Source organism: Centropristis striata, chromosome 3 (assembly GCF_030273125.1).
Source record: "Centropristis striata isolate RG_2023a ecotype Rhode Island chromosome 3, C.striata_1.0, whole genome shotgun sequence".
Lineage (NCBI taxonomy): Eukaryota > Metazoa > Chordata > Actinopteri > Perciformes > Serranidae > Centropristis > Centropristis striata.
This window is the reverse complement of record NC_081519.1, coordinates 8,111,300-8,123,366: the sequence shown is the minus strand read 5'-3', so window position 1 is coordinate 8,123,366 and position 12,067 is coordinate 8,111,300. Positions and strand designations below refer to the sequence as shown.

Here is a 12,067-nt window from a genome sequence, read left to right as displayed (position 1 = left end):
TTTCCCCACTGCGGGATCAATAATATATCACTCTCCAGTGAACAATGAACAACTGAATAAATATATGAAACATTAAATAAAAACATACATGCAATTTTAAAAAAAAATGTCAATTATGAAACTGCTCTCCACTAATTTAGCATTATTTACCATTTTTATACTTCCCAATGGAGCTTTTATGTTTCTTTGTGTGTTGAACTGGTATGACTGATTGTCCATAAAAGAAAATTCACAAAGTGGAGATGACGCTTTTATTCTGGAGGATTTCCACCGGAAGCCAGGGTGTTGTTGCAGCTGAGTGAAAACATGTTGTCGCCTCGTGTTTGACAGGTTGGTCTGACTCCATTTAGCAAGTTTGATTTAACTAACATGACCTGCTGCATCTAAAACAACGGGCTTATCACATTAACAGCTATAATAATGTGGCAGCGGTAAATATAAAAGCCGTATCAGTGGCTAACATTAGCTTGTTTTAATTCGTAACAACTTTTTAGCTCCTCAAAGCTAACGTTAGCCGGCTAAGTTAACCGGTAATATTTCATGTTCAGCAATAATGCGACAGCGTTATCACAGTGTTCAAATCAGTGTTTCATGCTAACTTATGACACCATGACAGTGATAACTGAATCTCTATTACACGTTGCAAATGCCTCTTCATGCCCGAGTTTAGCTAAATATGCAGTATAATTAACAATTAACTCTGTCTCTCTCTGTGTTCAGGTGTTACATGTGAGCCATTGAGTTTTGCACCAGCTGTGATACATATCCTCCATTTATACTGCTGTGTCTAGTGAGGTGCAGCCCACAAATACAGCATGTCCTCCCAGGAAGATGTGGCTGCAGAGCCAGGCCCTATCGCAGTGGGACCATCCACTGAGACTAAAGCCTCCACTGGGGAAGTTATCACTGTCACCATTGGAGCAACCGTGCCCACAGGGTTTGAGCACACTGCTGCAGAAGAGGTCAAGGAGAAAATTGGAGTCGATGCACGTATCAGCAAAGATCGTGGTCGCATATACTTCCCAATTACCACTGACAAGCTTTTCCAGGTAGGAAACCTGGAGGAGCAAATGCATGCCTTGTTCTTCCAGGTTGTTTCTCTTGGTCATGCATTATATTCATAGAAAACTTTCCTTCGATGCTGAATGGTAACACCCATGAAGCCCAGTGGTGTTATGTCGAAACCCCTGGTTTAATTGAGCCAGGTGAAAAAAGTCTACAGAAATTGTAAAACCTCTCTGTCTGTCTGTTTACTGAATGCTGTAGGTCCATCTTCTGAGGTCTGTAGACAACCTGTTTGTTGTGGTGGAGGAATATGACCATTACGAGTTCAAAGAATCAAAGGTAACTTACAGCCAGTATTATTCTGTTGTAGCTGATGTCAAGTTCATTATCGCTAGGGGTGTCAAAGATGGGCAAATGAAACCTTTTACAGGGCTTTCTTTCCATTTGTGTCGAAAAAAAGATTTGAATCTTCTAGGCTTCAAACACAAGGACATCTAGTGGCTTGCAAACTATATAGCAGCCTTTCAGGGCGGGCCAAATCACTGCAACAATTTGCCTTTAACAGTTTTAGTCTCATGTGTTTAAGAAAAGTTCAACAAGTCTGTGTGTTATTATTAAATATGTAATAGCGGGGCTGCTTGATTATTTTTGGTCAATATTGAGATCACAATTTTATAACACACACTGCCTTTTAACATAGGGTTTTCTTGAACTTTAAATATTAGTCAACTGTATAATATAATTATGTTATTCAGTTGATCTCTATTGTGAGATTCAAGAATTCCCATTAAAAACACACGTACAGTACATGCATTAAAATCAAATGAAAAGACACTGCCACTTTTTTTGAATAAAAAACTGTGACTGGTATTGTATTACAGTACATTTTCTGGTATCAGAAATGTTCTCATACTTATGATTATGTCTTTCTTCTTTGTGCAGGAGGAGACATTAATGGAGATGCAGGAGCTTGCCTCCAAGCTCCCCTGGACTAATGCCTTAGAGGTTTGGAAACTAAATGGCACCCTAAAAAAGAAGAAAGGCTACAGGAAAGGAGCAGCTAGCACCAAAGTAAAACCTACTAGTGAGACAACTGATGCACCTGTGGCTGACCCTGAGCAGCAAGAGCTACCTCAGGCTGCTTCCGCTGCTGGAAGCCAGAAGCAGGCAGAAAGCATACCTGACACAGAGACGAGCACACAGGGTTCAGAGGAGGCAGCACCCGAGGCCAAAGTCATCAAGTTCCGAGTGACGTGCAACAGGGCCGGTGACAAACACAGCTTTTCGTCCAATGAGGCAGCCAGGGACTTTGGTGGGGCTGTGCAAGAATTCTTCCAGTGGAAAGCAGACATGACAAAGTTTGACATAGAGGTGGGCATTCTTGTTCAGACTGGAAAGAACATACCATCACACTGGCCAAAAAAAACTCCTGCCTGTTCAGATAAATCTTCCGCCCATAACCGTAATGTTTAAGGAGCAACAAAAGAAGAAAAATAACCATTCTGTTAAGCAACATTTTCCATGTAGATAACCTGTTCGCACGCGACAACTTGATAAATTACCCCATTGTATCAAATGTCGGAGACAATGAGTTCATTTTAAAAAAGGGTTCACACAGTGATGGTAATCTATGGCCGTCTACATTTTGTAGAAAAGTATTTTACTCTTTGGTAGCAGATGCCAAGTTTGTGCACGTTGAATATCAAAGCAGCAGTTTGTTCACATATTCAGTTTAAGCCTATTTGCTTACATGTTGGAATAATTAGCTAAATTAGCTGTGCTTGCATGTACTAAAGACAATACAACAGAATATTAGGCCTGCAACTATTATGTTCATTATTGATTATTCTGCAGAGTAGTTTCACAGTTATTCAGTTTTTCATCCTCGTTTTTATTAAATTTGTTATGAAATGTCAAAAATAATTAATGATAATTAACAAACTCAATGTTAAACTCCTTGTTTTGTCCACAGTCCAAACCCTGAAGATATTCCAATTTCAGCCATATATGCCCAAATCAGAGAAGCTGGAAACAGATTTAAAAAACTGAAGAATAAATTCAAACCAAAATAGTTGGAAAACAACTTTCTGACAATTGTATTTAGCTCCATATAATGTAAAAAGGTATGCACAGTTACACTGATAACTGCTTTCTAATATTGCTCTGTATGTTCCTGTACTGTAGGTGCTACTAAACATACACAATGTGGAGGTGGTGATCGGCATTGCACTCACAGAAGAGAGTCTTCACAGGAGAAACATTAGTCACTTTGGACCCACGACTCTGCGCTCCACTTTGTGCTATGGCATGCTCAGGTGATTCTACAGATTTTTACTCTGTTTTTGAACTTATCAGGGAATTTATAGTGATATAGTTGAGCTCCTGAATTTGCTTAAAATGTATTATTTGAATGAGGTATAATTCCACATGTCTAAGTGGCTGATGATTTTGACAAAGGTTAAGTCATAAAAAAAATCCACTTTTGAACTGCCGTCATGATGACAGTTGCAATAACAGGTGTCATCGTCACATTGGACAGCTACCAAATTTATGGAGGAACGAGGAAGAGTTGGTGACAAAAATACTTGCAACTGCACACTCAGTGTTACAGTAACAGCAGATTTAAATGCATTTGTCTACTGCCACTCAAACAAAGAGACACACATGAAGAAAAGATTAAAACAGACACAGATAAAGGTCATGCTAGGGATCACATTTGTAAGCAATTTCTTTCCTTTTTCCTTTTTCTTTCTGACATTCTGCATTAATCAAGAATTGATTAATCTAAATCATTTATGAAGTGTGTTAGATGTTTTTCCATTAAGTTTTAACTACTGCATCAGGAGTTTAAAGATCTAATCAAGTTAAGAAGTTACTTGAATGAAAAACTAAATTACTCTAACTTCAAGTTGCTGAGCAAAATCACTGGAGCCTTCAACCGTAATTAACCCATAATGTTATTGAATAAATGTAAAAAATAAAAAAGATTATCCCAGACTCCCCACAATGGAGACTTTTAACTGGTTTTATATGAAATAATCTGCAGCTCTGATCAACATGATGGAGTGATGTGTTGTTGCTGCTCAGCTGGACAGAAGTCCCAGTCACTCTGACTGTCTGTGCATTTTCTTTTTTTTTCTTTTTTTTTTTATTATATTTTTTATCACACACAATAAACAGGTTACAGAGGATATGCACAAAACACCAACCCCCACAACTCATATTCCCTCACATAGGGTAAATCAAAATAGCTCTAATAATATGCACAGAAACACAAGCTTGCCAAAGTCAAAAACTTATTACAGAAAGCGAGACACCTTCCGATCTTAAGCGGGGGGCTGGTCCCTGTCACACCACTCAGGAAACCAAAATAATATCCAAACCTATACCCTCAACACACAACAGACATTGTTACACAGCATAAATAAGGAACAAATAAAACATATGAGAAAAAAAAAAACATATGAGAAAACAAACAGATGAGAAAAACAATCAAACAAAAAAGAACAGACAAACAAAACAAACAAAAAAAACCCCCCACAACAACACATAATATTACGCTCAGGTCTTGCCATTTTTACTATGCCTTATATTGACCCAGAGTGCTCTTAAAGTCAAATTCCATATGAGATTGCCAAATTTGTCTGTGCATTTTCTGCCACCACTAAGATGCATTTTAACTCAGAGCAGAGGAGTGTAGCTCATACAGTTCATTACTTTAGTGTTGATTTTGTTGAAAGCCTGTGTAATTAGATTTCTGCTGTCTGACATTCAGCTCTCTGCCTGCATTAACCGAGATGCTCCTTCTCTTCAAGATTTTGTTTTCTTTTTTGCAGAGCTGGGAGGTGTTTTTTTGTTTTACAGTCTTTACGGTCCTGTCAGACGGTGAACAAACACAACTATAATTCAATCTTCGCACTCACAACACTCACAATTAAAAATGTGGTTGTGGTGCGGGCACATTTTCAGATGGTTAACATCCAAGTCTCCCGTTTACTGCATTGTCAGTTAAGATATTTCTAAGCAGTTAAATTATTAACGGGAGGCAAATGATAATTGATTAATTATTGACATCCCTAGGACATGCACACAAACTAACATCTCGTCAACCTGAGCAATGCTCCCAAATGTGTCTATCAGAAATTACATCATCATCCATCAGAAAATCTGTCAAAAAATCATCTGTCTGTGTACGTGTGCATAGCAGTGTTTGCTAAATTAAGCTGCAGATGAGAGAATAATAGGATATATGTCTGTACCAACTCTGTAATGGAATATTTCCAAACAATAGTTGGACTGTGCAACAATTCTTTGATGTAAGAGTAGACATGACAAGTGCTTGCCCTGACTGAATACAGGCATTCCCAGCAGCATCACGCTAGCCAAGAACAACCTTTCATTGTTGAGATTAATATGTCACACCTTATTTTGTTAAGGCGCAATAAAATTAGAAAAATAACACCTCGGTTGAGTAACCATTTTCATGAAAGTAGTTGAGCACAATAATAAAAAGTAAAAAAACATAAACATAACTTTAAAAAAAAAAAGATTTAGTAGGCCTCTCACACAGAGATGATCTGTTCACTTTTTAATTTTTTTTTACAATTTTTAATAATTCTTCTTTTCGAACGGAAAAATAAACAACAACATAAACTACAACAACGTAGGCTAGATGCATATATGTATACATACTCACATAGACACCATTATACAGATGTACATAAACATATAAACATTTACACACATACAGTGTATATAGCCCTATACATTTACATGCATCTGCCTCGTCTAACTAATAAGATAGATATAAGAACCAGTTAACTTAATATTCACTACACATTTCCTTATATCATTTTGGTACGAAAAAAAAAAGGAAGTAGGCTGAAGTAAAAAATACTTATCTAGGCCTATCCCCTGGTACTCAACATTTCAAATAAGAGATTTTCTCTCTATATATAGCCACTTAATTTCAAATAAATATATTATTATATATATTATTTATTTTCTTATCAGTCAACCATAGTATATCAAACAAATTAGATCATCTAGAACAGGGGTAGGCAACCAGCGGCTCCTGAGCCACATGTGGCTCTTTAGGCCAGCTGCAGTGGCTCTCTAAAGCTGTGACAAAATATCATACAACATGAACACTTATTTCTGTCTTCCCTATAAATGGTAGCACCACGACCCAGGCTTGTGACACTGGAGGGCAGAGGTCATTGACCCTCTTCAAAGCCTTCAGTCATTTTAGTCATAATAGAGGGAGGACAATGGTTTTATTGTTTGTACAACATAGGCATTTAGCCCGGATACATTTGAGTCATAACATTAATAGACCAATTACACTCACTGTACGCAAGTTCAGTATTAAACACTTTTATTAACATTCCTAATGAGTACAATAAGAGGAAATTAATACAAATCATAACAATGTAGTGCAGTGCTAACCAAAGAACAAAAAAACTCTGGATGAACTTCAAGTATTTCAAATTAAGAATTGTCTTCTGATTTTATTCGGTTCTTAATGAAGTGAATGTCGTGTCGATTGAAGCAATGAATGCATCAGATACAGTTAATGTTGACAGGTTGGTTGGTTAGTTGGGTGTAATGCAATTTGCTGTAGGGCAGTATTGTTCAATAATGGAATCGCTTTGTGCTTGTCAAGTCATGTTCAGCGTTATGTCAGGTCAAAACGGTCTCTGCTGCATCATGCACCAACAGCTTGTAGTTTGGTGGCTTTGATGCTGTTAATGACCTCATCTTTGACAAGTAAAATCTGGCATTTGTAGACAGTAGAAACATATATGTGATGTAAATCTGCAGGGAATTGATCAGAGTGTTTCGCATGAAACACACTGCAGGCATCTGAGAAGAAGAAGAGCAGAATTTGTGGATGCTATATATTGTACAATAAGTCCATGTGATAATAAAAGCAACCATGTTGAACTGGTATTATATTTACACTCTGTGTTCTGTCGACAGGCTGTGTAAACCTCAGGCATCAGATATAATACTTGATCCAATGTGTGGGACTGGAGCCATACCACTGGAGGTGAGACATAACTTCTGGAGCTCGACTGCAATATTGCTTAGATGAAAAAACACATAAAGTGGAAATAATACACACAGTGCATTTATATTAAAACCCTCTTCAATAACTTCATGGTTTGTTGTTCACATTATGCTTATAGTGTCATGTGTCTACACCTCACACTGAAAATTCTTCACATCACACGGCGCCCATGGTTCCTTAAAAATTCTTGAAGTTTTCAAATTGAGAGGAAAAGAAATCAAGGACGGGGCATTGAAAATACTTGAATTTATGTATTCTGTGTAAAAAATTGAAAATTATGTTCTCATGATATTTTTCTAACTTAACGTTAGTAAATGTCTTTTTAATTGTTATCTTTGAGCTATTGTAAAGCCTGTAAAAGTAGTTCTTGCTATAAAAATTATCCATGTTGCAACAGTAATTCACTTTCTAAAACTGCCTTGTTGGGCCCTTGAATTTGAGGTCTCTGTAGTCTGGAAAGTTCTTGAAAATCCTTGCATTTGCAATTGTTTAAGGTGTGTGAACCTCTGACATCATTACACTGCGCCGCACTGCACAACTTCCACTGGTCAAGTCTTCTGATGACCCACATCAAATTAATTTCTTGAGAGAACTAGAGATGGAAAACTTCTAATGTCCAATGATGTTGTGTCGAAATTGCTGTTAAACATGCACTTTTTCTTGCATTAATTCAGTTTGTGTTGTGTTTTTCTTCACCAGGGGGCCATTGAATTCAACAGTTCATTCTACGTTGCCGGTGACAACAATGACATGGCAGTTAATCGCACAGTCAATAATATCTGTCACATCCAGAAACGGAGGGCAGACAAGGGCAGGTGAGAGCTGAACATCTCATGAGCCGGTAGTTTTGGTATACAGTTTTGTGTAATTGATGATCTTCAAAATATATATATATATATATATATATATATATATATATATTTTTTTTTTTTTCCAACAGTGGGTCTGGATTGCCCATTGACACAGTGCAGTGGGATCTGTGCAACTTACCGATAAGGACCGGCTCTGTTGACATTATCATCACTGACATGCCCTTTGGAAAGAGGTAAAATAATATTGGTGAACAGTACAACGTTGATTAAATACAATGCTCCAAGACTTCATTGTTGAATACCGACTCTATAGTAAACACTGTGTTTTGGCTGTTGGCTGAAAGTTGGATTTTGACACAGAAAATACTTAAAAGTAGATTTCTCTTTCAGTACTTTCACACAAACTATGAAGTAAAATGTTTCTGCTGTTTTCTTGAAGAATGGGCTCTCGGAAGAAGAACTGGGACCTGTACCCCTCCTGTCTGAGAGAAATGGCCCGTGTGTGCACGCCTGGCTCAGGAAAGGCTGTCTTGTTGACACAGGACAAGAAATGCTTTTCCAAGGTAACTTACAGCATTTTTACAGCGAAATAAGATTGGATTTCATGAGAACTGACCTGACAGAGTCTTCCTGATAACAATTCACGCTAGCTATTGTTCACTTAATCCAAATGTTAATCCGGATGTACGGCTGTTGGCAGCCTGTGCACAAAGCAGACTGCTGAAGAGGGTTACAACAACAGCCTTTCCTTTTTATTCATCTAACTCACACCAATTACCCAAAAAACACATAAATGTATAAATCGGTGCATCAACAAACACTGAGGCAACATCCTGGGGCGGTTGTGGCTCAGTTGGTAGAGCGGGTTGCCCACCGATCAGAGGGTTGGTGGTAACCATGGCAGCCTACATGTCGAAGTATCCTTGAGCAAGATACTGAACCCCAAATTGCTCCTCATGCTGCGTTCATCGGTGTGAGAATGAATTCCCAATGGTGGCAGGCGGCACTGTTTAGGGTAGCCTCTGCCACCAGTATGAATGTGTGTGTGAACGGGTGAATGAGCGCAGTCTGTAGTGTAAAGCGCTTTGAGTGGTTGCAAAGCGACTAGAAAAGTGCTATATAAGTGCAGGTCCATTTACCATTTAGCATCCTTAATGTTTTTCAGTCACTGTATGGTTTTGCCTTTGCTGACAATAATGTAGAAACAAACAAAAAAAATCAAAAATCTTTGAGTTTGAGCATGTGTTGCCTCTTTTCAGTCCTTCTTGCATCATTTTGGATGAATGATTACTCCTCGTTCTTCTTGGCCCTGTTTTCCATGTAGGTCACACTGCTACATAATAGTTTAATCGGTGATAAAGGAAGTAAAGATAGAACCTTTTTTCCTATGCCAAACTTATAATAATGGCAATCATTGGAAACAGGTAGATGGACCTGCTCAGCAGTACAACACAGTGCTGTAATTATCATTAACTGTTGATAGGAGCCGTTGCTTAAAACCTGATGCCCGGTCATTTGCATATATAGTCGCGTGTTCCTAGTACAATAAGACAATACACAGTTTAAGTACCTAGTTCCACCCGAGAAGATTTATTTTTATCTCCACCCTTCCGTCATCAATGGGCGTGTCAGGAATAAAACGGCACTTTGTGTAGAAGTAAACAACTTGTTGCTATGTTAGTCATTCTTAAAAAATAAATTATTTAAACTAGAAAATTTCCTCTGGGGAAATTTTGAAAGGACCACAGGGGCTACTGCCGATGTGTGTACACTATGATGCGATTCTTCGGAGATTTCAAACAATTAATACTAGTAATGTTATGATACTATATTATATACAAGGAGCACGCCTACAACAAGCATTCCTTTTCAAGGATTTATTTATACAGCAACCTATGTACTTTAACCTCAAAATGTACTCAAAATTGCATAGCTGTAGGGGCCAGTGCAGTAGTAGTCATCTTGTAAGCAACTCCAGCCGGCCGATCACAGTCACTTTTCCCACATTGCTTACTCATTCCTTGAAGTGGACACCCTTCCTAAAGCCTGTTTCATTACTCATGTGATCAACGTGGTCAACAAGTTGCAGACTATGCCACCAAACGTCTGGTTGTTCATACTGATCGCAGCCAGAGTGGCGCCAAGAACCTACGTCTTCTCTTCTGTAGTTCCGCTCTGTTGTTGTAGACAAGTTTGAATTAGCATATACAGACTTTCAGGTCCTGTAACTCGCCAATCACAGCAGCACAGTCTGTGTATCCTCGTCCGCGGTGTAACAAAATCTCGGGCTGGCCAGTCGACGAGACCGCATTTGTACAAATCAGATTAAGAAAGTGTTCAATGAAAATTTTGGGCCTCGAATGTGGTCATTGGTGTCAAAAGTTTAACTCTGTTTCAGTCAGTGATACTGTTGTGGTTTATGGGCTTTCCCAGATTTGGTCAAACTCAAAATGGTGTTTTATCGCCAGCAATGTTTTTTATGTTTATGCAGCTAAGCAACCTAATGTGGCCCTTCTGGTTAAAAGCTTGTGTGCAGAATCAATTTACCCTGAAATAATCTCTAAATAATCCCCCCACAGTTTGAGTGATGCACGTTTAACTCAGCTCAGTCTCTGAGTCATGGAAAAAGACTTTAAACAGCTGCATTTGTCTAAGCACAAGGATCTTGTTTTACACAAAACAAATGTCTCATCTGTTAGTTTGCTGATACAAGATTTATGTCGTTTCCAGGCTATCTCGAGGATGGGAGGACTGTGGAGGAAGCTGCACACTGTTTGGGTCAATGTGGGGGGTTTACATGCTGGAGTCTACCTCCTCAAGCGGACCGCAGCCGTGTTTGGCCAAACTCCGGAGGATGTCTATGAATCACGAGGAACGGTTAATGCACAGGGGGATGAGAAGGGTGACAAGGAGCTCTCTTAACACACATCCTGCGTTTAAGTTCTGAAATTATGTTTGAAGCCATGTCGGATCATTATTATTTATATTTCTCTTTTTTTTCAGGTTTTCTGGTTAATGTTGCCAAGCAGTTTTAGCGTATCATTTTTATATTTCTCTTTTAATTTAAGGTAAAAAGCGGCTAACTGGAAGGAAGTTTTCAACTACAGCTGCAGTTTTGTAGTTTTCACACTCTTGAAGCAGCTCATATGTCAAAATGCTGTTCAGAAACCTACTGAAGGTTGCTTCACTGCACACATCAGACCCGCTGTATCCGTTTGTTAACAGGAACTGCACATATTGCCATATTGTTATGCTGAATAAAGATTCAAACTAAATGTCAGTTGATATTAATATTCATCATATCATACAAGTTGTTTGTTAGTGATAAATCTACAAGTTAAACCCTCCTTTTCCATCAAATTTAAGAACTGGTTTCGGTCTTGATTCTTGGAACTAACCGGCGTCTTCCAGAGAAGAACGATTGTCATCATAATGTGTCATATCAGGGCGTCGCGATCAAAGACAAACAGTAGTGCCAAGAATAGGGATTGTATTAATTAACTGCAAAGTTTTTACATATTATACTTTATAATATGTCATATCTTTTCTGGTTCTGAATCAATTTAGTTTTGGTCAATATGCTCAAAATGGTGCAAACCATGTTGGTGGAAAAGGTTTTTGCTGTTTGCAAAGAAAGTAGGGGAAAGCCACACAGTATGATTGTATATTTCCCCCTCCTTTCTTTAGAGGAAGTTCACAGTTCACGCTAAATTAAAAGAACTACACATTTTCCTCTTACCTGTAGTGTTATTTATCAGTCTGCATTGATTTGGTGAGTTGCAGAGTGTTGATGACTCTTTGCTTGCTCAAAGCGCCAAAACACGCATTTGAAAAACTCAACAGCAATGTCGCTTTCAAGTCAGCTGCCAATCCACAGACCATGTGAGCAGTTTCATATAGGAACTATACAAGAAAAAAACATTTCCTAAATTAACACACAACAAGGTCTGGATTATCTAAAGGAACTGGCTCTTTTAGCACCAGTGACATCTAGTCCCATTATATAGGTGTATTTCAATAAATTAGAATATCATAGAAAAGTTTGTCAGTAATTCAATTCAAAATGTGGAAATAACATTATATAGATCCATTACACACAGAATGAAACATTTCATGTCTTAATTTATCTAATTTCTTCTAATTATAATTATCTCTAGGTCGTCCTCAGACGAGCCTT

General features: G+C 38.1%; 1 protein-coding gene across 2 annotated transcripts; it reads left to right on the top strand.

Annotated features, from left to right (window-relative positions):
• Nucleotides 1-223: 223 nt before the first annotated feature.
• thumpd3 (THUMP domain containing 3) lies at nucleotides 224-11,165 on the top strand. Of its 2 annotated transcripts, none has more exons than XM_059327573.1 (10): nucleotides 224-330; nucleotides 721-1,049; nucleotides 1,267-1,344; nucleotides 1,948-2,376; nucleotides 3,190-3,320; nucleotides 6,988-7,057; nucleotides 7,778-7,893; nucleotides 8,019-8,123; nucleotides 8,330-8,453; nucleotides 10,621-11,165. In XM_059327573.1, exons 2-10 carry the CDS (start codon nucleotides 816-818, stop codon nucleotides 10,810-10,812), a joined length of 1,479 nt encoding a protein of 492 aa, XP_059183556.1. In that variant the 5' UTR covers nucleotides 224-330; nucleotides 721-815; the 3' UTR covers nucleotides 10,813-11,165. The 2 variants fall into 2 exon arrangements, with proteins under 2 accessions (XP_059183556.1, XP_059183564.1); XM_059327581.1 differs by lacking the exon at nucleotides 224-330 and adding an exon at nucleotides 334-431.
• Nucleotides 11,166-12,067: the final 902 nt, after the last annotated feature.

Bases quoted from the DNA above. Each gene is read 5' to 3' on its own strand.
- thumpd3 (XM_059327573.1), top strand. From the start codon at position 816: ATGTCCTCCCAGGAAGATGTGGCTGCAGAGCCAGGCCCTATCGCAGTG. The intron at 2,377-3,189 runs GTGGGCATTCTT...CCTGTACTGTAG, and splicing joins TGACAAAGTTTGACATAGAG to GTGCTACTAAACATACACAA. The intron at 3,321-6,987 runs GTGATTCTACAG...TTCTGTCGACAG, and splicing joins TTGTGCTATGGCATGCTCAG to GCTGTGTAAACCTCAGGCAT.